At 60.6% G+C, this 27,042-nt stretch overlaps 5 protein-coding genes across 5 annotated transcripts; 4 read left to right on the top strand and 1 right to left on the bottom strand.

The window, feature by feature from the left end:
* The first annotated feature begins 3,678 nt into the window (after positions 1 to 3,678).
* LOC141465563 (dispanin subfamily A member 2b-like) lies at positions 3,679 to 5,257 on the top strand. The gene is made up of 2 exons (XM_074149049.1): positions 3,679 to 3,874; positions 4,706 to 5,257. The coding sequence occupies exons 1-2, from the start codon at positions 3,680 to 3,682 to the stop codon at positions 4,904 to 4,906; spliced, it is 396 nt and encodes a 131-aa protein (XP_074005150.1). The 5' UTR covers position 3,679; the 3' UTR covers positions 4,907 to 5,257.
* Positions 5,258 to 9,135: 3,878 nt separating this feature from the next.
* On the top strand, positions 9,136 to 10,352 carry LOC141465285 (interferon-induced transmembrane protein 1-like). The gene is made up of 2 exons (XM_074148633.1): positions 9,136 to 9,351; positions 10,185 to 10,352. Exons 1-2 carry the CDS (start codon positions 9,136 to 9,138, stop codon positions 10,350 to 10,352), a joined length of 384 nt encoding a protein of 127 aa, XP_074004734.1.
* A 937-nt stretch (positions 10,353 to 11,289) lies between these two features.
* LOC141465564 (dispanin subfamily A member 2b-like) lies at positions 11,290 to 12,783 on the top strand. The gene is made up of 2 exons (XM_074149050.1): positions 11,290 to 11,581; positions 12,294 to 12,783. Exons 1-2 carry the CDS (start codon positions 11,396 to 11,398, stop codon positions 12,450 to 12,452), a joined length of 345 nt encoding a protein of 114 aa, XP_074005151.1. The 5' UTR covers positions 11,290 to 11,395; the 3' UTR covers positions 12,453 to 12,783.
* A 914-nt stretch (positions 12,784 to 13,697) lies between these two features.
* LOC141465837 (interferon-induced transmembrane protein 5-like) lies at positions 13,698 to 14,730 on the top strand. Its single transcript, XM_074149498.1, has 2 exons — positions 13,698 to 13,874; positions 14,512 to 14,730. The coding sequence occupies exons 1-2, from the start codon at positions 13,698 to 13,700 to the stop codon at positions 14,728 to 14,730; spliced, it is 396 nt and encodes a 131-aa protein (XP_074005599.1).
* Positions 14,731 to 16,899: 2,169 nt separating this feature from the next.
* PGGHG (protein-glucosylgalactosylhydroxylysine glucosidase) lies at positions 16,900 to 26,597 on the bottom strand. Its single transcript, XM_074149476.1, has 13 exons — positions 26,345 to 26,597; positions 25,602 to 25,812; positions 24,614 to 25,049; positions 23,473 to 23,592; positions 23,138 to 23,269; positions 22,699 to 22,810; positions 21,747 to 21,819; positions 21,125 to 21,261; positions 20,222 to 20,355; positions 19,867 to 19,962; positions 19,299 to 19,396; positions 17,173 to 17,387; positions 16,900 to 17,087 (listed from the first exon to the last, which is right to left on the bottom strand). The coding sequence occupies exons 1-13, from the start codon at positions 26,595 to 26,597 to the stop codon at positions 16,993 to 16,995; spliced, it is 2,112 nt and encodes a 703-aa protein (XP_074005577.1). The 3' UTR covers positions 16,900 to 16,992.
* Between the last annotated feature and the right edge of the window lie 445 nt (positions 26,598 to 27,042).

Raw genomic sequence — 27,042 nt, 5'->3', positions numbered from 1 at the left:
AGGTTAATTAGCTTGTAATTAAGCCCATTTTAGAGAAACAGGCGGGGAAAGCGGTGGAGCTCAGTCCTCGTTAGGAAGCGAAGCTGCACTGAGCCCCACAGTGGCTGGGGCGGCCGGGGGCCGCAGGGCTGCCCTGGCCAGGGGGAGGAGGAGGACGCCGGGACGAAGGGGATCTCTACACACAGCTTTCCTGACAGATGGGGAAGATGCGTGTCTGGGGAAATTAAAACATTAGTTCCCCCATTTTTTGCCCTGCTCCAGCAAAGGGAGCAGGAGGCAGTGGGTCAGGGCTAAGGGACTGGAGTTCGGCCTCTTCCCACCCGCCAGCAGCCCCGTGGGAGCCAGGAGGTTTGGGAACGCCAGCAGGATGTCCCCAAAAATTCGTGACTGGCCCGTGCCAACCGAGGAGAGGGGCTGGGGCACAAGGTCCAGGATTACAAGAGCAAATATTCCTGCGCACACCGTGTCCCAGCCCAGTCGGGGCACCCCAATGTGCCCTTACACGGGGTTCTCATCCCCTTTGGTCCTTCAGGTAGGAGACGGTGTCTCTAATCATAGAATCATAGAATCATAGAATCATAGAATCATAGAATGGTTAGAGTTGGAAGGGACCTTAAAGATTATCGAGTTCCAACCCCCCTGCCATGGGCAGGGACACCTCCACTAGAGCAGGTTGCTCAAAGCCCCGTCCAGCCTGGTCTTGAACACTTCCAGGGATGGGGCATCCACAGCTTCCCTGGGCAACCTGTTCCAGTGCCTCACCACCCTCACGGTAAAGAATTTCCTCCTAATATCTAGTCTGAATCTCCCCTCTTCCAATTTAAAACCATTACCCCTTGTCCTGTCACTACATCTTCTGACAAAGAGTCCCTCTCCGGCTCTCCTGGAGGCTCCCTTCAGATATTGGAAGGCTGCTCTGAGGTCTCCCCGGAGCCTTCTCCTCTCCAGGCTGAACAACCCCAGCTCTCTCAGCCTGTCTTCACAGGGGAAGTGCTCTGTCCCTCTGATTATAATATCAGAGGGGTGCTAATAATTAGCACCCACACTGCCAATTACTGAGGAGACTCACACTTCGGGGAGCAGCCCCAGTTTTGCAGCTTCCTCGCTGCTCATCTCTTGATGCAGGTCTCCCCGGGGTCAGTCCTGCTGGAGACACCAGTCTGTGACACCAGACGGTGTTGGGAGGATCTCAAGGATGTGTCAGAGGGGTTTAGGGTGCTGGCGTTACTTGGTTGCCCCCAGGTATCCTTCATCTTCACAGAAACCTTGAAGCTTCTGAGAAGCAAAGTCTGTATTTTCAGGGCCGGGCTGCCCTTTGTTTTGTTCAAGCACAAAAAATCCCAGAGTTGCCACTAAAATTGTATTACCTCCTTGTATCGCAGAGAATAACGTGAGTCAAGATGTATTAACAAAGTCCCTGTCACACCGTGACGGGCTGGTATGACAGTCAGGGAGGGGAATTTTCCTGCGGTTGTGATGGACACGCTTGACCCCACGCCGTGCTCGAGCCGGAGCCCTCCCGCCTCGGAGTGAAGGCGCCTCAGGAAAATATTTCAGAAGGTGGTTTCAAAGCCCAAAAATGCAAGGTAACCAAAGCAGAGAACAAGATACCAGAGCTAAAGCAACGGCTTCTCTCCTGCGTGTGCTGTTGACTACTTCACCCCACAATCATTGCCATCAGGAAGGGCCTGGCGTGGGCTCCCCCCAGCCACAGCAGGACGGCACGGCAGGGACGCCCCTCGAGCGGGGACACCTCACGAGGTTTGGGATCCCTCACCTGGGACTGAGAGATCCTTCCTTGCCCACGGCCGGGAGCTCCCCGACCCGCGACAGCTCCTCGGTGCCTGAATTAGTGCTGTCAAACATTGCTAATCTGTGCAGCTACTCAATACTAATTATAAACATTGTATAGATAATTCCATTCGACATAAACCGTTGTCCCAGTCTGACTCCAAGACGGGACCTGGCCAGAGCTCGGCTCCGTCGGGAGTGTCGAAAGCAAAGGGGGGTCCGCTCCGACCTCGGGACTCAGCGAGAGTCTCCCTCACCCTCTGGTCTCCCCCTCGGTGTGAACCAATCTAGCTCAATTCTCACTCCACTTTCCTCTCCATGTTCCTCCCACACAGTAATTAATAAGGTGAACCTTGCCACCCAACTTCCTGAGCCTCGGTAAACCACTGCTAAACTTCCTTAAATTCCAGCGAATGTATTGAACTGCCCAATTAACATTTCACCACACTAAAACACATTCCTGCTTCTCCCTTTTGAGGGAAGTGCATCCCCCTCATCCCCGACAAAGGGGATGGTGCCCTGGGGGGACGCAGGGAGCCAGCACCGGGCTTTTCACGGGTCCCAACCACGTCCCCAACAAGTGGCACCTTCCAGCCTCACCCCGTATTTGTGGGGGATGGAGTCGGGGCCGGGCTTGGGACCCTCCACGAGAGTGGGGGTTGTGCCTTGGCTGCCTCGGAGGTGACGGAGCCGGAGGGGACGAGCTGGGAGGCAGCCACAGCCCGTCCCGGTGCCGCCAAAGCCGCTCTCCCCCTCAGCAGCAGGATTTCGGGGATTTCTCAAGCCCAAGCCCTTCGCAGCACATCCCACTTCCCTGTGCCAGTGACGTGCTCGGCCCTGCCTTGACGAGGTTTCCAGGAACAAATCCCCTCCAAAAAATGAAGGGAGCGGCGATCCGCGCCATGCCAAAGGGACGGTAATCCCGGCCAGGGCTCCCTCTGCCAAAAGCCTTTCTCCTCGACCAGGCTGGAGACTTGAGGGGCCACAAAGCTGCGTCCCCTCGGCCTCTTCCATCCACCGAAAAAGAGAGCTGCCAGCAGCGGGGGGCTGGGGTTTGGGGCTGAGAGCGGGGAGGGAAGGGGGGGCAGGGACATGTGGAGGGGACCTTATTTAGGGTTTCTTCACCAAGCACCCCAAAACACCTGCAGTTGATCCCAGTCGGCCATCCCGGGAGGGGACAAAGAGGGGGACAGGGAAAGGAGCAAGGAAAGAAGGGTGGACAAAGAAAAAGGGGGCAAAGAAGGGGTCAAGGAAAGCAGGGGAAACCAAGGGGGCAAAGAAAGAAGGGGGGGAAAGGGGGTGAAGAAAGAAGGGGTGAAAAAGGCTCAAGAAGGGGACAAAGAGACAAGGCAAGAAGGGGAAAAAGAAGGGGGTGAAGAAGGGGACAAGGAAAGAAGGGGGGAAAAGGGGTGAAGAAAGAAGGGGGGAAAAAGGGGGTGAAGAAGGAAACAAAGAATAAGGGAGAAAAGAAGGGGGCAAAATATTGGACAAGGCAAGAAAGGGCAACCAAGGGAGAAAAGAAAGAAGGGGGAAAGGGAGTGAAGAAAGAAGGGCTGAAAAAGGCTCAAAGAAGGGGACAAAGAGACAAGGCAAAAGGGGACAAAGAAGGGGACAAAGAAGGGGGCAAAGAAGGGGGCAAAGAAGCTGACAAGGCAAGAAGGGGGCGAAGAAGGGGCAAAAAAAGAGAAGTGGGCAAAGCAAAAGGGGGCAGGTGGGGCTGTCCCCTTCCCCGCGGGGCCGGGGGGGCTCCTCCGCCCCGGGCCGGGGGTTCCCGTCGGGGCGGCCCCGTCCCGCCCCGTCCCCGCGCTCGGGGAAACGAAACCGGGTGCGTCCCGCCTCCCCCCCGACCGCGGCCCGCCCCCGGCCCCGCCGCAGCCCCGCGCCCGCCATGGAGCGGTCGCTGCCGCCTTACGAGCCGCTGGCGGAGGGGATGGACATGGAGGGGCTGCCGCGGAGCACCGTGGTGGCGGTGGAGCCGCCGCCGCCCCCCCCGCCCCGCGACCACCTGGCCTGGTCCCTCTGCACCACGCTCTACGCCAACGTCTGCTGCCTGGGCTTCTTGGCGCTCGTCTTCTCCGTCAAGGTGCGGGGGGTCCCCACGGGGGAAGGGGGGGGTCCCGGCGGGAGGGGCGGGAGGGGGCTGCCGAGTGGAGCGGGGGGCGGCCCCGGGGACCCCACTGAGCCCCCGGCCCCAGGGAGACACGTGGAACCCCCAAAGTCAGGGAGTCCCGTGGACCCCACAGACCCCCCACCCCAGGGTGCCCCCATGGACCCCACAGAGCCCCCACAGAGCCCCTAATTCCAGGCAGACCTGTGGACTCCAGAAAGCCCCCAATCCCAGAAGACCCATGGACCCCACAGAGCCCCAACCCTGGGGTGCCCTGTGGATGCCACAGAGCTCCCATGGAGACAACAGAGCCCCCAAGGTCAGGGAGATCCATGGACCCCACAAAGCCCCCACCCCAGCGTGCCCCATGGACCCCACAGAGCTCCCATGGAGCCCACAGAGCCCCTAATCCCAAGGCAGACCTGTGGACTCCAGAAAGCCCCCAATCCCAGAAGACCCATGGACCCCACAGAGCCCCAACCCTGAGGTGCCCAAAGCACACCACGGAGTCCCCAAAGTCAGGGAGACCCATGGATCCCACAGAGCCCCCATGGAGTCCACAGAGCCCCCAACCCCAGGTAGTGCCATGGACCCTACAGAGCCGTGGCTGGGAGCTCTGGAGAAGGCGGGGGTTTGGGGCAGTTGGCACCCGGGGGTACCCCGGTGTTACAGGGGGAGCTCAGCCCAGCATGGCAGGTCAGGCTTCGTGGCCCCTCCAGCTCCTCTCCCACCCAGCTGCAGCCCGGAGCCCCCCAGGGCGTCCCCCTCCACTGGCACCCCACTGACTCTCCTCTCCACCTCCCCCAGTCCAGGGACCGCAAAGTCCTCGGGGACTACAGCGCAGCCCTCAGCTACGGCTCCACAGCCAAGTACCTGAACCTCACCGCCCTGCTGCTCAACATCTTCCTCATCACCCTCATCATCGCCTTGCTCGCTACCGGCACCATCACCCTGATGAACATCCTCCACCAGCAGCAGGAGCAGTACCCCTTCCACCGCCCCACTTAGCCCGTCCCTCGCTCCGTGGGCAGAGCATCCCCCACCATGTCTGCTGGGAGCCCCCATCACCCCTCAGAGCTGGGGGAGGATGTTCTCCATGCAGCTCCCCCGGAGCTTGCGGGGGTCCTGTCCTGCTTTCCTCACTGCTCAAGGTCCTACGGAGCCTCCCTGGAAGTGCCTGGAGACACCTCTCCTCTGGCAGGAGCTGAGCACCCCAAAACTGGCTGTAGCCAAGGGAAAGAGCTTTTCTGCTGCCGCTTCGCGCTCATCTTGTAGCCCCAAGTGCCTCTAAGAGTACCCCTAAGGAGAAGCACCTCGTTCGGAGAAAGCCTGGTTCAAATAAAGGTTTCTTTCACTTTTGCCCCTGGTTTGGCTTCATTTTGGGTGGCGGGGACAGGGGGGTGGTTTGGGGTGCCCAGCTGAGAAACAGTGTCTGCCATCAGGACATGTCTGGAGAAGGAAATTGTCCCTTGGCACGGAGCATCCCAGGGCTGGTGCTCAAGGGTGCACCAGGATGGGTGACTCTGGGTACCCTGGGGAAGAGGCATCCGGCATCCGTACGGGATGTCAAGGAGGTGGGCAGCAACTCATCTTTGCCAGGGAGTCACCAGGAGCACCCCCATCCTCACCGACCCTCGGGGCAGGGATTGGAGCAGGCGCTGATGAGAGCAAGCTTGGGTTTAGGGGGGGACACAAAGGGCTTGAGCAAGATGAGCTCAAACAGGACTTGGTGCAGCGGGGCCAGAGCAGCTTCCAGCAGTTTGGGGAAGCTGTGGGTGCTGTGGCTCCATCCCAACTCACCAGGATGTGGGAGGGAGACGGACAATCCAGCCCTGAGAGTCGGGGCAGCGCCGGGACACAGGGCGGTGGGGACACTGGCCAGGCAGGGCTGCTTTTGGGGTGAAGCGAGACGGCGACCCCCCCCGCTCTCCTCCCCTCCAAAGCTTTTTCAGCATCGAGCCTTCACGCCGGCCATCCCTGTTGCCGCGATGCAGGGGCCGGCGGGGATGCGGGCAGGGATCCTCGTGCCTCCGGGGTTGCCGGCACATGGCACTCGGTGGCCCGGCTTCAGCACTGTCCTAAGTGACCCGGGCAAGACCCCGTGAAGAATCCAGGCTGGAGCCCATCTGGCAGAGCTTCAAGTATGTGGTTGGCCCAACTTCCCTTTTCCCCAGCTCGCTGGAAGCCTTTGCGCTCCTCGACCGCGGCAAGCTCAGGTCCTCGGGGCTGGGGCCCTGCGAGGATGGGAAAGAAAAAAAAAAAAAAAAAAGCCTTTTTCTTTTTCCTCCTCTCCCCAAGAACATTAGGCTCCTGCCAAGAAGCTGCGCTCATGAGTAAGATGTCAGAAATCCCGCCCGCAAAACACAACGGTTATTTGTTGCAGGATCCTTGGCACCGACCTCCTGGTGAATCATTTATTCCTCCACTTCTTCCCGTAAGAGCAAACAAGCACGTGCTGCCCCCGGCTGCAAAGGGGGCTGCTCGCTGCCTGCCCGGTCGCAGGCCACCGACGTGCCCGGCCGCGGGATACGGGATCAAACCTCCCCGTCCAGCTGCGGGCGCCGAGAAGTCTTTTTTGAAGGGCAGCAAATCGCGGCTCGAAAACATCGCCCTGACCTTTCAGGCTCTTGGCTGCTTCGTTCCGGCGCTGGCAACAGCCACATCCATTATACAAGGGGCTGGCGGGGCGCCGGCGGGGGGGCTGGATCGCATCCGCTCCCGCCTCCTCCCGCTTTCTCCCCGACCCCGGCAGCAGCGGGATCCAGCCCTGTTCTGCCCCAATCCCGCACGGCGTATCGCTGCCCCGGGGAGTTTTGGTGCCCATCCGGGCTGGCGCGGGTGGGTGGGCTCACCGTGCACCCCCCGGGAGCTCTTCCCCCCTCCTCAATCAGCCAACACATGCAAAAAATCCCGGGGGATGCTCTGCAGCCGAAAACCCGCCCGGGCGGTCCCGGGCCCGTATCCCTGTCGGGAGCGGAGCGGGGTCGGAGGGGGAGAAGCAGCCCCTCGCCCCCCGCAGCACCCCAAAATCCTCCCGTCTCTCCCCAAAGGGCAGCCGGGGGTTTCGCCGTGGGGACGGCCCCTCGGCGCCGGGTCGTGGGGGGCCGGGAGAGACAGCGGGCACGGAGCGGGGGGGAAGCGGGGAGAGCAAAGCCCTTCTTCTGCGCTGAATCCACCCGGTCCGGGGGCTGCGGCCCCGCAGCGGGGAGGGGTGGGGGAGGGCAGCGCCGCCCCGGGGGTGCGAACAGCCCCTTCGTGCTCTTGCGGCGACTGCCCCGGGCGGTTGGCAACCCTTGAACTCGCTGCCCCAGCGCCGAGCGAGCCGCAGGAGCCGTGCCGCCCCCCCCCGGAGCCCAGCGAGCCGCTCTCAACCCACCCGAACGAGCCGTCCGTCCCTCCCCCCAGCCCCCCAAACCCAAATGTCCCTCATCCCCCTCGCGGACCCTTCCCTCCGGGGGTGCAAAAGCCACCCGCCACCCCCGCGTTCTGCTTCCCCGCACCCTCCCTCTGGCGCTGGCCCCAAAAGCCGTCACCCCCCGCTAAGGACACGGTGGGTCCGCCCGGCCCCGCTCCGGAGCATCGCCGGGGTCGGAGCCCCCTCCCCAGGGCGGGGGGTGCGGGTGGGAGCGGGGCCGGGCGGAGGGTGAACTTTGTCTCTCTGCTTTCTAGCGCCTCGTTTGCTCAGGTGCAAGGGCAAATAAACGAAAACGCTGCAAAGGCAGGTGGGGAGGTGGGAATTTCGGTGGGTGCCGAGCTCGGGTGGGGGAGACACCAGCTGTAACCCCCCCTTGTGCCGGGGTTTGCAGGAAATGGGATCCCAAAACGGATGCTCAGAAATGACGGACAACAAAAGCACCGGCTGCGCTTGGTCCTTGTGGCTGCCGGTTGCCTCCGGCCGGCATCCCAACGCCTCGGGTCCTTTCACCTCCACACGAGCTGGAGAAGCTGTTTGTGTCGCATGGAGGGACCCCAGCACCCCAAAATGGGGAACCCCCAGCCAGGCTCCTGCAATCAGCTTTTTCAGCAGCTCCGTAGGTCAGGGGTTGGGGTTGGAGTACAAACACCCCCCTGAAACCTCCACTGAGCCCTCACCCTCCTCCCTCCATCCCCATTCCCACCAGCCTCCCCATTTCCCACAGCCATTCCTTAATTATCACCTGAATCTAATGAACCTTGTTAACCTCAGGGGGCAGCCCCACCAGCGAAGTAGCTGAGGAAAAGAAACAAAAAAATAAAAAAAATACATAAACCTTTAATTTCCTGTGGGTTCAGGACAAGTGACATCCGGGGCTGGGACTTTCAGCTCCTCACCCAAAGTACCGGGATGGACAGAAAAGGTGATGAACGCCTTTGTCCTCCTCCTGGCACAAACCCTCTGCCCTTTCTGAGCAGAGGAAATCCTATTTCTCAGAAAAAATATCAGAGCTGTTTGCCTTCATCAGCCCCTCACCCTGCTTCCAGGAGCCGATCACTGCGCAGGAAGGATGTGGATGTTTCCAAAACCAACCTCAACCTTGTTTGTAGCTCTGTGTCTTGGTGGCTTTTTGATTCATGTGGTTTTTACCTCCCTGCTGCTTTCTTGAAGCGTTCTTCTTTCTTTTTCAACCCTCAACCTTTTTTTTTTTGGCAGCCACAAGACCTTGTCATGGCGGCAGGACCTCATCTTGGGCCCTGAAACCAAAGGAAGGAGAAAACCCTTCAAATCCAACATGTCAACCCAGCGGTTGGGTGACCCCCGCCGCTGCTGCTGGCTTTAGCCTCTGCAGATGGGGGTCAAGCCCTCAGTGGTGGTTTGCAGCTGAGGAGGGGGTTTCGGGGGGCTGCTGGTTGCCCCCCCGACCAGTGGCATGTCCTTGCTGTCCTCCCGTGTCACCGCTGTGACTCAGTAACTCCAGTCTCTGTCCTGACCTGCCCTGGGCAGAAATCACTTATCAGCCCAAGAGGGCAAAAAGCAACGAGGAACAGAAGAGGCACCCGCCCTGTGCCATCGCCCGACACCTGGGCACCCCCCTCCACCTGCCCCCCACACCGTGCCTGGGGCTGGGGCTCTTCCCCCACCTGCCCCCAAGCCCCCAGCCCGCCTGCGGAGCCCACCCGTCCCCGCAGCCCGTCCCTGAGACCCTGCCCCAGGACCTGGGTGGTGGCAGGCAGGGTGGCCCCACCCCGGAAAGCCCTTCCTCTCGCCTATAACTAGCCCGGGCGCTCGTGTCCCCACTCCTCACCGGCACCGGGCTGCCATGGAGAGCCACCCCCAGTCCGTCAGCGTCAACATGGAGCCCTACAGCTGGAACCGGGCAGGTTCCCCGTCCACCGCCTTCGGCCCCACTGTCACCTCTTTTGTTCAGCCGCAGCCTGTCCCCAACCCCCAGGACTTTGTGCTCTGGTCCTTCTTCAACGCCATATACTGCAACCCCTTCTGCCTGGGCTTCATCGCGCTCGTCTTCTCCATTAAGGTGAGGGGAAAGGCACCCCCAGCCCACCACTCCCCTGCCCGGCTCGGGGGTTCTGCCTGCCCTCATGCCAGGGCTACCTAATCCCGTCTCTTCCTGTCCCATCCTGTCCCACCCTGCCCCAAACGACCCCATCCCCACCTTGTTCCCCATCCTTACCTCCATGAGGCAACCCCCCCACACTCCCTTCTGCCGTGTCCAGCCCCACCACGCCGCTCTGCACCCAATGTCCCCGGCAAAGCCACCATTCCAGGTAGCCCGTCCTCCTGTGGTGCTTTGGGAAAGCCTCGAGCGAGCCCCAGCCGCCTCCCGCCGGGGGGACAAGGTGGGCAGCCGGCTCCCGGCCCCCTCCCGCGGTGCTCCCCAAACCACGGTGGGGCCTGGCCCCTGCCCGAGATAAGAAATAGCTGCTCCCTGCCCACCCTCCCTTTATTACCTTCAAAGCGAATAATTTTTGACGGGTGTGCTGATAACCGTAGAGACAGATGTCAGTGTTTTCTGGCACCATTGGAAGTGCCGTGTGGCTGCTCCCAACCAACTACCCCCCCTGTTTCTGGTCGGCTCTCCCCGTCCTGCGCTGCTGCCCCGGCCCCCACGGGGATCGGGCAGCATGTTGCCAAGCGAAATGGCTTTTAATAAGCCATTAAGAAAGCACTTTCAGGCTGCCACGAGTTCCATTTCGGCCGCGTCAGGGTGGGTTTTGTGGGATTCCAGCAGAGCCCGGTGGATCCCGGTGCAGGGCTTCACTGGGGAGGGACTTCAGGACATCCCCTCGGCCCATGGCCACCACCACCGCTGGCTCGTGCCCTTTCACTGCCCATCTCCTCCTCCCGCAGTCCAGAGACATGAAAATGGCCCATGACCCAGCAGCCGCCGGCAGCTACGGGAGGACGGCCAAGTACCTGAACATCGCCGCGCTCTGCCTGGGCATCGTGGTGACCATCATCTCTATCGTGGTGCTGGTCACCTACTTCAACAGCCTTCAGGTGGGCAACCACCTCTGACCCCGTCTCATCGAGGAGCAGCAGCACCGGGGCCTCATTTTTGCTTCCTCTCCACCCTGCTCGGCCAAAACCCACCCAGGAAGACACGTGTCTCCCCTGGGACCCCTCTCCCACCGGACATGGGGGTGACCTCAGAACCCTCCTGGTGCACCCTAACTGAGATGAAACCGCTTCTGCATGAACACTTATTTCCACAGCAAATAAAGCTCCTTGCCCACCCTTCTCCTTAGAAACGTCCTACTTTGGGGTTTTGGGAGATGTTACTCCCCCTGAGCATCCCCACCTCGGGGGGGGCAGGGCTACTCCGTAACTCAGACAAGTGGGGAGGCAGAGCGGAGCGAGGAAGAGCAGCAGGAAAGGGGGTGCTATGTTGGTGCTGGTAGTTAAATATAAACAAACTTGCCCTCCCCGGGCTTCTGGGGCGTTTAGAGACCCCCCCACCCTCACCCCTCCTGTGCCGATTTCTGTGCTTCCTCCTGCCCGCTTTATCCACCATCCCCAGCAGAGATGGCCACCGCGGGGAGGGGGCCGCCAGGCTCCCAGCCCCTGCCGAGGAACCCGGGCTCAGTGGCGGGGCTGGGGGGGGGTCCCACCTTGCCTTGCACCAACGCCCAGCCCCCCGCCCCTCATTTCAGCTCCATAAAACCGTCTGCCAAGCCCACAGCCGTCCCCGCCGCACCTCGGTGCCGTCTCCCCACCTCTCGGTCCCCAAAGGGGAAATTTGGCTTTTGTGTCCCCCAAGTCCTCTTGAGCCCCCTCGGAGTCCCCAAAGCGCCCCCACACCCGCCAGCTTAAGCTGGGTGGGGACACAGGGACACGGGTGACCGTGCCCTGGGGGCAGTGCCACCCACCGCGGAGGGGGCAGAGGTGGTCCCCGGGGCGGGGGGGGTGTGTGTGTGTGTGTCTGTCCGGCCCCTCCGCCCGCGCTGGGGGCCTCGGGCCGGCGCTGGGGGCGGTGCGGGGCCGGTCCCCCTCCCCGGGCGGGCTCGGTTTCATTTCCCCGTTGCTTCCTCCCTCCCCTCGGCTCCCCGCTCGGCCCGGCCATGAAGCCCCGGCAGACGGAGGTGTCCATCCCGCTGCAGCCCCCCGGGCGGGGGCCGATCCCCGCCGACTACCCCGACGGGCAGCCCCGGGACTACGTGGTCTGGTCCCTCCTCAACGTCCTGCTGGGCTACGCGCTCGCCTACCTGGGCTGCTTCTGCTTCCCCGCGCTCATCTTCTCCATCAAGGTGAGAGGGGCGGCGGACCACGGACCCCCCCCCCCACCCGACACCCCCCGCCCCAGCCCGGCTCGGTCCCCTCGAACAGGCCGAGCCGGCCCGGGACCCCCGAGCTGGCCCGTCCGCCCCCAGCCAGCTCCTCCCGGGACCCCCCCGAGCCAGCCCAGTCCGGACCCCAGAGACAACCCGGACCGGGACCCCCGACCCGGGACCCCCGGCCCAGCGCCCTCCGACACCACCCCCGCGCTGAGAACCCCCCCGATCCGCACCCCCAAACCCAGGCCGACCCCGGCCAGGGACCCCCCCCGCGCCGCCCGGGACCCCCCGACCCAGCCCTTTCCCTCGCCTCGGGACCCCCCGATCCGCCCGCTACCCCCCCCCAGCCCTCTCCGACACGGCCCTGGATCCTCCAGATGTCTCTTCCCCCCCGTCCCTCCCCAGACCCCTCTCCGGTTCCGGGACTCCCAGATCCAGCCTTCCATCCCAGACTCCCCTGCCCTGGGACCCCCCGAACCGGTCCCCCCTCGATCCGGTCGCCCCCCTGAGCCTGCCCCCCCCGAGAGCCGGGACTGCGGGCGGGGGGTGCGGGCGGTGCCCGGTGGCTTCACCCCCTGCGCCGGGGTCCACGTGTCCCTGAGGTCCCAGCACCACCTTGCGGTCACCCCCAGGCCGGGTCGTCGTCCCCCCTTCCCCGCACTGAGTCTCCCACTCGCCCCCCCAGGCCCGTGACTGCAAGGTGCTGGGGGATCTGGAGGGTGCCCGGCGGTACGGGGACCGTGCCAAGGTCCTGAACATCATCTGCTCCATCCTGCTCGTCCTCGTCGTGGTGGCCCTCATCACCGTCTTCGTCATCACGTTTTTGGCGTACAGCAGAATGTGACCACCACACGGCCACCGACCTGCTTGCTGCCACCCTGGGGAGGGGGCCTTCATCTCCCCCCCGCCCCCTCCTCCTCTTCCCAAAACGTCCCTGCTTTGGGCACGTGGTACAGGGGGAGAGGGAGTGATGCCTTGTCCCCTGGCTGCCCGCACCCCTGGGTGTCCCAGCACAGCCTCTGCCTGCAAGGGGACGGGTGGGCCAGGTTGGGACGTGAGGGACAGCCCCCCCCCCCTTTTCTCTGCTTGTGTGCCCGGGCAGGGAGCTGCTGGGCTTCCTGGGTGCTGTGACACACGTATAGGTCACTGTCACCGCAAATAAAGCTCGTCCTGCCAAACCCCTCTCGCTTCTCACCTTATTCCCAGTGGGGAAGGAGAAGAGGGTCCTTGTGCGTCTTCGGGGCAGTGTCGTCCTTCTCCTTCTTCTCCTCCTCCTCCTCCTCCTCCTCCTCCTCCTCCTCCCACTGCCGGCCCGATGGCTCTCTGCCCCACCACAGGGTAAAGCACTTCCAGCCCAGAGCCCAGATAAGTTTCTTCCTAAAAGCTTAAGCACGGCAGAAAAAGGAAAGAAAGACAGAAGGAAAGAAAAAGAAAGAAAGAAAGGAAAAAAGGAGGGAGGAAGGAAGGAAGAAGAGAAAGAAAGAGAGAGAGAAAGAAAGAAATCAGTCAATCAATCTGTGTTTTTCTGGCCCTACACACGCCGTCCTGTCACACAGCTCCATCTCCTCCCACTTCCAGGAAACCCCACAGAAGTAGCTCTTTCACATTTTGGTATTAAGTTCCCATTTAAGGCATCGGGTGACCCAAACGTGCTGCAAAGGAGGGGTCTTCCCAGCCAAGACCACCTGGAGGGACTGTGCTGGACGCATCGGTGCGAGCCAGCACAGCAAGAGATCCTGGCACCGAGGTTCTGTCTCGTATCGGCCCCTCGGGGTCACTTGGTTTCAGTCACCCCATGGCTCCCTCCCGCCGAGCGCTCGGCCTCCCCGGAGCCGTCCATGCTCCTCATCGCGGGAGGAAGGCTGGATATAAAAAGCCCGTAAGCTGGCAAAGCCAAATGTGCGTCTCCCAGCTCCCAGCCAAGCCTTCCTGATAACCACAGCTGGGGAGGGCTGTAATTTCTTGGGTTTATATATAGAGGAGACGAGGCCGTGCCACAGACAAGGACTATATAAAGGGGCTGCCCTGCCCCACTGCCCCAGCCAGGCTGGTGGAGCAGGAGAGACGTGGGGTGCCCCTCTCCGTGGCCATGGACACCTCCTACCCGCGGGAGGACTACCTGCCCGCGCCGTCCCACAAGCGGGACCCGTCTCCTGCCGCCCTTGTCCCCCCGGCGCCCCGCGACCACCTCGTCTGGTCCATCTTCAACACCATCTACATGAACTTCTGCTGTCTTGGCTTCGTGGCGCTTGCCTTCTCCGTCAAGGTATGGAGTGGGGGGGGGAGAGACTGAACATTTGGGGTCACCTGGGACCCTCCCCATGCTGATGCCAAGCGATGGACTTCCCGAGGAGGCACAGAGCATCTGAAATAACCACCTGGGGGGGGCTGGGGTGGGGGATGAGAGACCAACACCCTCAAGAGGCTGGTTGCAGGTGACACCATCCCCAGGTAAAGCCCCCACACTTTTCCTGCCACCTATTAATAAGGCTGAGAGACACCCCCCCAGATAGCCACAGCCTCCTGCCACCACAGGAGGACCAACCCCTTCTTCCTAGAAGGTGCTGGGGGGCCATGATGCCCCTGGCCCCTCCACCTGCCCTCTGGCAGGAGCAGCTCCAGCTGGACGGTTGGGGGAAAGTGAGGGCTGGAGCCCCCGAGGCTCCAAAAGATGCAGGAGAGAAAATCCCTGCAGCAAAGAAAGGGGGGGTCAGAGGGGAGCAGTAGCGCATGGAGCCGTGGGGCAGCCTGGGGTGGATGGGCAGCCCCTCAGGGGACTAAACTTGGGGCTGAGAGGGTGCCGAAGCCAGGTAGCCGGGCAGGGAGGGGACACGGGGAGGGGGCTGCGGTGTGGGGGCTACGGGCAGCCCGGGCGCTGCTGCCCCGTCCCTCGGCTGTTGCAGGCGCGGGACCGGAAGGTGTGCGGGGACGTGGAAGCCGCTCGGCGCTTCAGCTCCAAGGCCAAGTGCTACAACGTGCTGGCCACGGCAGGGAGCGTGGTGCTGCCGCTGCTGCTGGCCGCCCTGGTCATCACCGGTGTCATCCACCTCTCCAAGCTGGCCCAGGAGTCCGTCGGCTTCTTCACCTACCAGTTCAGCCCCAGCGACGACGAGGACAAGTGACCAGTGGGCGAAGGGCGTGTAGAAACTCCTTCGCACGCTGGTGGCCCACCCGAAAAGACCACTGGTCCAGCATCACCCAGCCACCACCCATCTCTGCCACCCAGGGCCACGTCCGCAGGCTTTCATGCCTGTGGGGCTGGGGGCGGGGGGGCAGCCCCACAGGCTTCTCCACTCACCCTCCCCAGCCCCGCGGTGCCCGACCCCGGCTCCCAGCCACGCTTCTTGGGGCAGCTCGGGTATTTTTGTTTACCCCGTTTGGTTTTTTTACCTGCCTTTTATCCTGTGCGGAGCACAGCCTCCCTCCAGCCTCAGCGAGCACTATTTAAATCATTAAACCACTTCACACATTGCGAGTCTTCCGCGTGCCTGTGTGTAGGGCTGGGGGGTGCTAAAGGGACAATATAAATATGCCTTTTTCACTCTGACTGTGCCCTTTGGGGCCAGGAGAAGGAACAATCTCCGTGGCCCTCAGAGCCACCCAGCCCGACGCCGCCACGGCCCAGCGGCTGAGGAGGGGAAAGACGCAGAGAAGTTTCCTGGCCTCATGGGGACACACTCGAGCAGAGGAGATGTCACCCCCTCCAAAGGGGAGCTGGGACCTGCAAACTCATTGCAGGAAAGACAAAGTCCCCCAGTAGGTCCCCGGGTGAGGAGAGAGGGGACAAGCACAGGATGCAACCCCACTGCTCCCTGCCACCCCCCCATTGCCCTCCCCAGGGCAGACCCGGCTCGTTCTGGCAACTGGACAAAAGAGATCCCGTTTTTGGGTGGGTGGGAACGGATGATGACACACACCGACGTTCCTTCCAGAGACAACTGGCTCAGAGCTGGGCTTTACCCCCGGCCCCCCCAAGCCCCAACCTGGGTGCAGCCCGCGGGGCTGTTATGGGGGGCGAAGGGACGGAGGGGTCCGTTTGTCCTGCCCTGCTGCCGAGAACTGCTGCTAATTAGGGGTTGGGTGACTTTTGAGGAGGCCTGAGGGACAGCCAGCGTAATTACAAGGCGGGGGAGCCGCGCTGCCTCCTGCCCAAAGCGTTCCCACATGCTGTGGGCAGCGGCCACAGGGCTTTTTATAAACTCGGTGGGATTCGGCCGAGATTCCTGGGGTTTGTTTGAGAGGGGGGCCGGGAACGCCGCCGCCACCCCCTCGCTCTCACCCAGCAACGGGAAACAGGGCACCAAAACCAGCCCTGGGAAGGGGGTGCTGGAGGGGAGGGCGCTGCGAGGTGCGGGGCTGGGTGTTGGGGGGTATCCTGCCCCCCGTTCTCACAGCCCTTCCCTCCCTCGGGACTTCCAGGGACACTGGAAACACCTTGAGCGAAGACAGGGCAGGTCCGTGCTCGCCCTGAGGCTGCTCAGCTGGAGGAGGGCTCTGCCGGGGCCCCAGAAATACACTGTGCGTGTCATCCGACAGAACAACAGAGATAACTGATGCCCGGGCTTCATCAAACGTCAGGTTACAAGGCTTTAACTCCAAATCTGCTTGAGAAGAGAGATGATGATGCAGATAAGGGGTTAAAAACGAGATAGGGACGCTATACGCCAAACAACTCGGAAGAAAAGGAGCCGTGGGCTGCGCAGACGGGGCTAAAATGCTTTTGGCCGTGTACTTCGTGACTCATACTACTGCCAAGACAACGCTCAGCTCCAGCCCGACTCCCGTCCCCGCTGCCTCGGCAGTCTCCCATTGCGGGGGTCAGCGGGACTCGGGGGTCCCGGCTGCACGGCGTATGGAAACCCCAGCAGCCCTGGCGGCCAAGGGATGCTCCAGGTGGGAGCGACGTGGGGAATAGCCGAGGCAAAGGTCCTTCCTGGCCCCGGGAGAAGGCGAGGACCAAGCCAGGACGTGCTGGAGGAGCTGGGAGTGGGCGCATGCACGGGCTGGACCACGTACAGATCTATCATCTGGGGCTTCCTTAGAGACGCAGATGTTTAGAGCATAAGCAAACCCCAAGTGTTTAGAAAACACATTTAAAAGAGTCGCTTTCGGGCTAGATTTGGTCTCCTCTGCTAAACCAGAGAGGTTGAAGGCATGTGAAGGGGAGCGAGGGGGCTCGCTGCCCCCCAGCACACACAGGGATGCTCAGGGTCACTCGGGGAGCTGCAGTCATGGGGAGAGCTCGGAGCCCACCACCCATCCCGGGGCCGCAAAGAAAGACTGCGCACACAGTCTGGGGGGAAAGGGTTTATGGCACAGCCTGGGACCCCCACCTTTACCTTCCCCCTCCACCGACATCCGCTCTTCAACTTGTTTCTGCCGCTTCAGTGAGTGAAGCCCAGACCAGCCAAGGTCTCGAGCGTCTCGGTGGATGCCCTCTGAATCCAGCCGGCTGCCGTGGGGAAGGAGACGCTCTGGCCTATGACAAGAACCAACCTGTGTGAGATATGGGAATGGTTTCTCCCCAAATTGTGCTTATTTCGGCCCAGGTGGTGACACCATACCTCCATGCAGGGGGAACCGCTGCCCCGAGGCCTCCAGCACAGCTTCCAGGGGAAACCCCGCCGGGTCCTGGGGAGACTCGGTCACTTTGATCCTCATCTCCCTTTTGGTGATGGTGAACTTCAGTTTGGAGCCCAAATAGGAGACGCCGGTGACTTTCATCCTGTCGATGTCCTCGGGAAAGGCAGGGTCGAAGCGGAGGTTGGTCTTTGTGATCCTGGGGAGGCAGGAGCGGGTCAGCGGTGGGAGCAAAGGGTGACCCCAAAGCAAAGCCGCCTCGTGGGGTCGGTCCCCTCCCCAGGCAGCGCAGCCTCATACATCCCAGGGGCCTCTCCCCTCACTCCGTCCATCCGTGGGCAGAAAGAGTCCTCCGTAATCTGCCATCTCCACCAAGATGTGTTATAACAGCTCGTTTTTCACTTTCCCTCCGGGCTGTGGCTGAAGCGGGTCAGCGAGGTGACCTCCAGAACACACGTCAGCTCCCACGCCCCCCGGTTTGAAGGACTTTAAACTCAGCACTGCTCCATGTGCTCCTTCACCGAAAGGTAAAAATGGAGCAAAGAGCTTGAATCCTCTCTCCAAACCCTTACCCAGAGTCAAACAGAGCCCATTTGTGTGTTTTGGCTTTGGATGAAAAAAGATAAGGCTCTCCATTATCTCCTACTCAAATCTTGACACGTGAGAACTCTTGACCATCACCTCCAGCCTGTTGAGAGGGCTCAAGGAGGCTCAAGAGACTGGAGCACCTCAGGGGCAGCCCAAGGCACCAGCCGGGGCCCGTGGCTCACAACGGGCAAGGCAGGAGCGTGGCCTCGAGGGCTACGTAATCATCATCTCAGCATGGGAGGAAGTTTGGCTGGAGCCCCGGAGGCTGTGGCTTGAGGCTGTGCCGAGAGGGGCCCAACCTGACACACACAGAGCATCCCGAGACCTTCCAGCTTCCCACAACCTGAGATTACGGTTTTCAGCTGGGAACACGGTAGCTCACACCCAGCTCCACCAAGAATCTGGTGAGTTCCTCAGCAGTTTCTGGCCACACACAGGGAGTAAAAACACATAGTTAGGGCTAGAAGAGGTCGCTGAAAATCAAAAGGCTCCTCAGTTTGATCCATCCCCAATTAAACTAAGAATACACTGCAGAGTCTGCTGCTTCAGGGCTGAAACCACCGGGCTGCTTTGGATACGAGACACGGCTTTGAAATTATATGAGCAGCCTAATGTTTTTTCTAAGGTATTTGGCGGCTGTGGCGATGCCAGCTGGGGACTGTCCCCCCAGAGCCACCTGTGGGCAGATGGCTCCAGAGGGGCTGCAGAACGCCTGTCCCTGACACATCCAAAGGGGACAGGATGTTGTAGCTAAGCCAGGGGACAAACTTAGGGAATGGCATGGAGCTTCCCAAACACACGACTGCCTCACAAAGTGACCTGGAGAGAGTCTCTTACCTGTTCCGAGTCTGTTTCCAGTCTTTGAAGTGGGAATAGGCCCATGGCAGCTCAGTCTGGTGGCAGAGGACTGGGGTCTCCAGTCACAAAGACCCCCTTAGAAAGGCCACCGTGTATAATATATAATAAGAGCTACTCTTGTGTTTGCTTGCAAGGGGATTGTATGGACTCTCTCTTCAATTAATTAACCAAAAGGCCGATGTAATTGGTGGATCACAGCCGTTAAGCTCCATCCACACCTAGTGAAGAGCCTGTGGCATGGGCAGGTCTGGATGTGTCTGATTCACAGACCTCAAAATGAGACCCACCATCCTGAGCTCGTACAGAGATGTCCCTCTTCACTGAGGGTGTCACTGGTGTTGAAGAGCTCAGCGTTGGCCTGGCTTTGGCACCTTTTGAAGCCAAGGGCTTTCAACACTGACTTAGCTGGAGGGAAAACGAGCCAAAGCTTGCCACTTCTGAAAACCCCACCATTTTCCACCAGCGACTAAAAGTATCCACAGTTCAACTGGGATCCTTAGTGTTCCTGCTTGTTTGTTACCTGCTGGGAGCTTTGAAGGATGTTCTGGATGCTGCAAGTTCCTTTCTTTTTCATGAGTAAAACCCCATTGCTCCAGCTAAACAGTAGGTTTTCAAGTGACATGTGGTCACTTAGAGATTAAACAAGACATAGCATAGGTCTCACCTGAACCCCGTGTAGCCAAAGAGGACAGCCTGCAAGAATCCACCCATCCCCGTCAAGAAGTTCACAGCTCCTGACCCATCTGAGTTCTCCACCCAGATCTGCTCCAGCAAGAGAGAGAAAAGACTCAACGGTTGCATTGGGACTCCTCATACGGTTACGTGGGTTTGAATACGTTTATCATTGTCACCGTCCCTCATCTGGGGTGTTGCAATGACCATGCACCCTGGCACAGGGCGGTGGATGGGCTCTGAGGGGTCCCTGAGTACCACCATCCCCGTTCGCTCTCCCATGCCCGGCAGGCAGGAGGAAGCCTGGGGTGAGCACCACACCGACCCGTGGCTTTACATTGCTTGGTAGGAAACAGACGCCTCCTTATTGCCCTTCGGAGGAGACAGAGCGTGCAGCAGCTCAATATAACAATAACCCGACAACCTGGTGGCCGCAGGTACAGCCAGCATGGGCTACAGTCCAAGTGACATCTCCCAGTGGGATGGGACCCACCTGGGAACAGGCGGGGTGGAAACAAGAGGCGTTTGTCACCGGGAAGCAGCGAGGCCACGCAGCTCACCTTGAAGGGCTCTGTGATGTTGCTGAAACACTTGTTGAGTTGGCTCTGGGCTCTCTGCACCTCCTTTAGCTCCAGCCAGCCCACTGCAAACATGCTCTGCGGGAGAGGAAACCCGCCTTTCACCAGCTGCCGGCCCCCCCGGGGGTGACAATACGGCAAAACCTCCGGTGACACCAGAACGGGCATCCTCTGACCCAGAGCAGACATCTTCAGTGCACTCCTCTAGCTCTGCTGTCCACCTTCCCTCAAGGCAGGTCTGACAAACCGTGCCCGTTGAGGGGGTGGCAGTGACTAACTCGGTGGAAACCACCCCCTCGTGGGTGAATCCCACCCCAGACTTTGCCCCTCTCCTCACCCAGGTCATGGCTGGCCCATCCGGTTCGGTGGCGGGTTCATACATCTCCAGGTCGTTCCTCCGGACCTCGGGGCTCATGGGGTGCATCAGGGGGAATCCCAGCAGGATGACATCAGCCTGTTTCACGGGCTCACCTGGGGAAGGGGGCCGGTCCCACCATGCACGCCAGCTGGGAGCAACTGGCAGACCCAGTTTGCTCTCTGTTTGCTCATTCGGGGAGCAAACCTGACTCGGGGGAATCATAAACTCAGAAGAACAAACACCACATGGGCAGGGGAAGGTGGTGGAGCTGCAGGGAGGACACCTCGTTGCTGCCTTGCCCAAGGCAGACCAGAACTGCAGTTTATGGCTTGTCGAGGCAGGACAGTGGCACGGCCCTGACACAAGGGCACCAGGACGGGTGTCACCTGAACTTCAGGTGCGAAGGAATAGCTCCCACCACCCCTAACTGTGAGAAAGGGGACTCTAAATGGGGCGTGCATCTCCACTGGAACCAGCACCTTCACTTCCAGAGGGCCAGGGGCTGCTGGAAGGGCCACACATGGCACTTGACTTGGAAAGACAGACCTAACTGTTGGCAGTGGGTCCACAGCAAACACCTCACCTGCAGCCCAGCACTTAAAGTCTCTTCCTACTCTCTGTGTTGCCAAATTTCCTCCTTTTGTCAGCCCACTACTGAGAAAAGATCCACCAAGAGGCAGAAAAAGCATCTATCTACAAGCCAGGCTCTCCACACGGGCACCCCGACTGCTGCACGGGGAGCGCGGCACGAGGGGCTGTGACTTCAGCCAACCACCCAGCCCCTCTGCCCGGCTTTGAGCCCCCCAGAGCCCCCGCTTCCCGCAGGCCCACAAGGAGCGAGCAGTGGCCAGCCCTGGGGTCTGCCGCGGCCCCGCCGCTCACCTGGGCTGTACCCGTCGTACTCGGGGTGGTATTTCTTCTCCCTGTCAAAGGGCACTTTGATTTTCTTGGCACAATCCACCCACTCCTCTGGCACGGGGATCGAGAAGTCCCGAGCCATGTCAGCAGCAAAGTTTAAGCTGAAAAGAGGCGAGGAACAATTCTTCATGTCAGGCATAAGGTGCCTGTGACCCCCTCAGGGAGCAGAAGAGAAGAAAGGGAACAGAAAGAGCTAATTGAGCCATAACTGAAAAGCAGCAGCTATTCTGAAAGAACACGGGTCAAAGTGTCAGCCTGGGGTAACAGCTTTCCTTGCTGGAGCTGGGAGTCAGTTCCTCCAGCCTTAGATGTCTCCAGCTGGCTAATTGTACAGACGCCTCACAAAAAGCAGGGCGAGAAACCCCCCTGTGAAGTGAAATCCCTCCCAGCCTCATGTGGATGCCTCAAGCAGGTCAGATGAGCCACCACAGGACCACCTACTTCTTTCTGCTGGCTGTAAAGGTGGGCGAAGGAGACGGGCTCGGAGAGAGGGGTGTGAGGAGAGGGAAGGTGTATCCCGCGGGAGCCCCGCTCCTCCTGCCCCTGCCGGAGACAGGCAAGGGCTTCACCAAGGCATGGGTCTTACCTCCGCTGGGCCACGGCGTTGGTGTAAACGGAGTTATCAACCTGGCAGTGATGCTCATCGGGGGGCATGACACCTGCAGGAGGAGGAGGAGGGGGACGCTTCGCACCGCAGCCCACCCGAGGTTTGACACGGCTCTGTGCCCCTCCTCGGGGAAGGGGCAGGAGAAAGGGGACCCCTCCCGCCGCAACGACGCCTGCCCATACGGTGAGAGCTGCCTCCCTGCTTCTGGGGGGATCCCACAGCAATCCCGGTGCCACGCTCAGTGGAGGAGAACGCAAGTGGTGCTGGTTGGGAAGGAGAAACAACCCGGCTACAGCTTGGGCTGATGGGCAGCATCAGCCTGAGGGCATCTCCCTCACTTCACAGGCAAGGTGGCCTTCGAGTCATTAATTCTTTCAAGTCATTCAACCAAGTCAGTCAAGTCACTAAATCTTTCCCCAGCCACAAGCTCAGCCCCTTCCTTCGCTGCGGATTGTCCCCAGGAGGAGAGATGGCCACTTCCCCAGAGAAACATGGCACCAACAGCACCAGATGTTCCTTCAAGGGATTAAACTCCCGCAGGCTCCTGGGGGCTTTAAACTCAGGTCTCTGAAAAAGTCCTTCCTCTCCAAAGCCCTTGCGCTCTGTTTTCTCTAAGTGCCACCAGCCACAACAGCAGACCTGAAGCCACCCATGCGTGTGCCATCGGCTCATAACACTGTGGAAGGAGACATTTAGAGCTGTCCTATGAGTAGCGAGGGACTGTGAGAAAAACCAACCGGTACTGTGGCACTGGAAGAGAGCTGAGCATCTTGTCCCATGTTCACATGGACATGAACATTACCTGTGAGACACTCCAGAGGGCAGGAGCCTGAAGATCCCATGCACTCCTGTCCAGGTCTAGCCGGAGGGGCTCTGAGCCTCTGCTCGGAAGCCCCTTCCCTACAAACAGGTCTGGCAGTTGCAGAAGTACCTCTGATGTGGTAGCACTGCTCCTCCTCGCTCCACACCATCCTGCTGCACCAGTACCGAGCCACAGCATCCACCAGCTCCCAGCCTCCATCCTCCCTGAACAGCTTCTGGTCCTGGAGGGAGCCCAAGCCAGAGAGAAACAGGGACATGAGGGAGACTCAACCAAACCCAAACTCCGCAGGAGGACAGGAGCTCTAAGGAGATGGATGTAGCAGGAGAAAAGGACAGAAAACTGGCCTGGATTGAGCCAACAGGATGCTGAGCTGCCCTGAGCAGCAAGGACAGAGGAGGCAGAGCTGAAGAAGGGACCCTGAGGCGCTACCAGCGATTCTGGCAGGAGCAGACAACAGCAGAGTTTCTCTGGGAAGGGAGAGTGACAGTCAGCAGATGCCCCGCAGGCCCCACCACTGGTCCATCCAGGGGGCACACGCTCCCTTTACCTGCGTGGTGCAGTAATACTGCTCAAAGGCCATCAGAACGTCCCCAGTGACATGGATTTCCTGGGCTCCATAGATCTCCTCAGGGCAGACTTCCCGGCCGGTGGCTGCGCTCTCCCACGGAAACTTAGCACCCTGCCGGGAGAAGACATCCACGAGGATGAGCTGAGCACACCACCTCGAGATGCTCTTTGTCCCCAGCCCACCACCGGCGGGCACTGCCCTGCTCCCAGCCCTGGGCTGAGACCAGAGCCAGCGAGGAAGAGCAGAGCCTGGCTCTCCTCCCGGGTGACAGTGGCCGGGCTGCATCCTCCTCAGCCCGTCATCGCTGTCCCCACCTTGTAGCCTTGCTCCTGCGCGTTGCGTAGGGCTCCTTCCAGCCTGCGAATCCGGTACTCCAGGATGGCTCGGGCAGCCTCGGGGTAAAACAGCAGAATGTTCGGGAACATCCAGGTGTCCTGGAAACATCCAAGCGGGGCAAGGTGGTGGGACTGGCTGGTGGGGCACCCCAATGCTCCCACCAGTTTCACCCTTTGAGTCCACCCCCCTCCCAAACGCTCTGACCGTGATTTTGTTCCTACGTAAAGGTGCTGTCCTGTGGGCTCATTAAAAGGGGTGAGTCCACGAGGGACTGCTTCTGCCCGTGCCCGCTGCTCTCTGCTCGTCACCCACCCGGTATCTCCCCAGGGTGATCCCAGTAGGACCTCCCATCACGCAAGAGAAGGGAGGCAGGAGTTCTCCAAAGCCAGAGGCTCTGGAGGGGGTCAAAACCACACACGTCACCAGGAGGAAAGCACACAAGGTCCCTCAGGACCGAAAAGCCCCTGCCCACTGAGAGGCCAGTCTGGGTTTGGCACAGGAGCCCCAACACCATCCAGCAGCATCTCCTGCTCACGCCACGCAATGGTCACAGAGCTGTGCGGCCACTCGGCGCGGCTGCTCCAAGAGCAGATCTAAGCCCCTGGCCAGGGCAGAGCCACCCAGCCCCACGGCTTTACTGAGCACACTCCACACCGAGGTCTAAGAGCTGCATGTGCCCATCACAGAAAACACCTCTGTTTTTTGCAGTGGCTCAGGCACAGCAGGGCTCGCTGACACCACCGGAGCTGGGAGGAGAAGGGCAGGTCGCAACTTGCTCCATTTTAAACATGTAGAGAAGTTGGTGGCCGTGCTCTGAGCCGGTCCCTGGGGCTCCCTTGGGTGAGCACCTGAACTACCCTGCTCCTCACCCTCACTGGCAACGTGGCAGCCCCAGGGATCTGGCTTTGGCTCCAGCGGTTTGCTTTTGGGCTAGAGCACAACCCGGGTGGGCAACTCCAGGGGTCCAGCTGGTCGGGGGAGTAGGACAGGAGCAGGAGGATGCTCTCCATGGAGCAGCTGGTGCCAAGGTACCCCCTACCCGGGGGGAAAGGAGGGGGCCTCCCAGCAGCCTTCTCCACACTGTGCAAAGCCCCCTAAGCTAGCAGGGCCTCCACCCACCTGGTCCCAGAAGACGTGTCCCCAGTAGTCCTCGCCTCGAGTGCCGTTGGACAAGCCACCGGGGCTGATGCCGTGAAAGAGGAAGCCTGGGCTGCCCCGGGGTGGGATGGCGCTCAGCAGGTAGTAGAGGCACCCGTGGAGGGCCTGCCGCAGCGGCAGGGGTCCATCCAGGTCCATGGAGCACCCTCGCCGGATCGTGTCCCAGGCACGGGTGTGGGAGGGGAGCAGGGAGCCCGTGGCCACGAGGGCCAGCCCATGGCTGTAGCTCCTCTTGGCCTCCTCTTCGCTCTCGGCCACGGCCACCAGGAATTCCCAGGATCGCTCCTGCTCCTCCCCACCCAATGTCAAGGCCCATGGCACCGGGGTCCAGAGCATGTGGATGGTGGGACGGGGTCCCCCCTCCACTTCGGGAACCAGCGTCTGCCCATAGACATAGCTGTGGGGGACAGGGGGCGAGAGGGGAAGGGGGGAGCGGAGCTGGTGGGACCCCGTCCACGTCCACCCACACGGAGGGGACCTCCCCAGCAGCTGAGTGTCAGCTCTCATCCCCACCCAGGGTGGAAGGTCCCTGTCCCCACACATCAGCGCAGCAGCCATCCCGCCCCCAAAGTGCAGGAGAGCGGAACTCGTCACGACTGGTCCGCCGTCCCAGCAAGCCATTTCTAGAGGTCATCTCCTCCAAACTCACTGTCTTCCCCAGACTCACTTCTCTGTAATCACATCTAGTCCCTGTGGCCTTCGTTGCTCTTCTACGTGTCAGTGTAAGGAATAATCCTGGAGTTACAACTAATAAAAACATTTCTATACATAATTTTGGGGTTTTTACATACCTGCCAGGAAGAAGCAGATTTGCACAAGCCCCCACGCCACTCACCATGTCAGTCTAGATCTAACCCTACTTTTGCAATTTCCCGTCGGCGAGTAAGGCAGCGTGCTACAGCCCATGAAGGATGTGTCCAGAGCAAGTTCCCCCGTGACCCAAACTCACTGTGCTCCCTGGAAGTCCGGCCCTTGCCTCAGGTCCAAATCCTGGCTCTTTGGCATGAAGGGCGTCTGGAGCTGGACCGAGATGGGTTGGGTGGTGGGAGCTGATCGCCGGATGGTGATGCTGAAGGCCATCAGGTGGACAAGGGAGTGGTGGGCATAGATGTGTTGGGTGGCCGTGTAGTCAGTTGACCGAAGCTCGTGGCTGAAGGTTCCTGTAAGCACAGCGAGAGCCATCAGCCTTTTGACCCATCAGCTCCTGATGCTCTGCCCCAGGCTCCCATTTCTGCCCTTCCAGCTGGTTCCTACTGGCAAAAGAACCGCCTTTCCAGGTCCAGATCCAAACACAGCTTTTGACTGGACAACACTGTTAACACACTGAATCTGGCCAAGCCCTGAGGAATTATTTGCGCTATAAAACATGTTAACAGCCTTCACGATTAAACAGCGTTTGCCGAGCCCGGCTCAGCGGGGGTTGAGACAAACTGAAAATCGCTCTTATTCTCACAAGAAAGGGGAATTTTCCACTTGCTCCCACACGACTGCAGAAGAACAACGCCCTGCAGGTGGACAGAGAACAGGGAGAAGAAAGATGCGACCTTGTGGGAAAGGCAACACGGGTAAAGAAACCTTTAACTTCCAGACAAGGGTCACCAGCAGTAAGAGGGACAGAGCGAGGGTGCCCGAGGTGAGGATCTGACAGGAGCAGCAGGAGAGGGAGACCCCAGCCCGTGCTCTGCCATTTACCCGTCCGGGTGTTCAAGGTGAAGGTCTCGGCTGGGCTGTCCTCACCCAGCACCATCATCCTGACGTTGATGGGGCTGGGGACGTCGGCGCGGTGTGTGTCCCCCACCGCCCCGTTGTACACGCCGTTGACGTGGAGGACGTCCCGGTAGACACGGGTGCCCAGGTAGGCGTTGGTGACGGTGGCCAGCAGCCGTGGGTCCGAGGGCAGGGAAGCGGAGGTGAACATGGCAGGGTCCTCTTTGCCACCATCCATCGTCCCCAGCCCAGGCTGCAGAGCAACGACAGCAGAGTCACAAGGGTGGAAGGGAGGAAGCCGGGGCAGGGGTCGTTTTGGAGACCACCAAAAGTGGGGGCTTCTCTCTGTAACCTCCCCGGAACACCCCGGTGACCGGCAAAGCTGGGCTTGCTGCCTCCAGCCTCCTTACGCTCCCAGGGTCTCCAGCTCTTTTACTCTCCCCTCTGATGACCACCAGTGGTTTTCCTCCATCCCAGCTTTCCTCCCAGTGCCTGTGGCGCATCTCCTCCACCCGGGCTCGTTTCCTCCTCTGCAGCTTCCCTTGTCGCCCCCCCGCCTCCCACCAAGGCTCCTCCAGCCAAACCTCACGCACTCATGGCTTTGTCGCTTCTCCAGTCTGCCCCCTCTTCCTCTTCTGCCACCCTCTCCGTGACAGCATCTCGCCAGCTTCCCCCAGTACAAC

This window comes from Numenius arquata, chromosome 6 (assembly GCF_964106895.1).
Source record: "Numenius arquata chromosome 6, bNumArq3.hap1.1, whole genome shotgun sequence".
NCBI lineage: Eukaryota > Metazoa > Chordata > Aves > Charadriiformes > Scolopacidae > Numenius > Numenius arquata.
Note: the sequence above shows the minus strand (reverse complement) of the source record. Positions and strands in the feature narration are given on the sequence as shown.

Coding starts and splice junctions, on each gene's coding strand:
- LOC141465563 (XM_074149049.1), top strand. CDS start 3,680: ATGGAGCGGTCGCTGCCGCCTTACGAGCCGCTGGCGGAGGGGATGGAC. Junction 3,875..4,705: donor CGCTCGTCTTCTCCGTCAAG/GTGCGGGGGGTC, acceptor CACCTCCCCCAG/TCCAGGGACCGCAAAGTCCT.
- LOC141465285 (XM_074148633.1), top strand. CDS start 9,136: ATGGAGAGCCACCCCCAGTCCGTCAGCGTCAACATGGAGCCCTACAGC. Junction 9,352..10,184: donor CGCTCGTCTTCTCCATTAAG/GTGAGGGGAAAG, acceptor CTCCTCCCGCAG/TCCAGAGACATGAAAATGGC.
- LOC141465564 (XM_074149050.1), top strand. CDS start 11,396: ATGAAGCCCCGGCAGACGGAGGTGTCCATCCCGCTGCAGCCCCCCGGG. Junction 11,582..12,293: donor CGCTCATCTTCTCCATCAAG/GTGAGAGGGGCG, acceptor TCGCCCCCCCAG/GCCCGTGACTGCAAGGTGCT.
- LOC141465837 (XM_074149498.1), top strand. CDS start 13,698: ATGGACACCTCCTACCCGCGGGAGGACTACCTGCCCGCGCCGTCCCAC. Junction 13,875..14,511: donor CGCTTGCCTTCTCCGTCAAG/GTATGGAGTGGG, acceptor CGGCTGTTGCAG/GCGCGGGACCGGAAGGTGTG.
- PGGHG (XM_074149476.1), bottom strand. CDS start 26,597: ATGGATGGTGGCAAAGAGGACCCTGCCATGTTCACCTCCGCTTCCCTG. Junction 25,813..26,344: donor CACCTTGAACACCCGGACGG/GTAAATGGCAGA, acceptor CTGTGCTTACAG/GAACCTTCAGCCACGAGCTT. Junction 19,397..19,866: donor ACATCACAGAGCCCTTCAAG/GTGAGCTGCGTG, acceptor TTGCTGGAGCAG/ATCTGGGTGGAGAACTCAGA.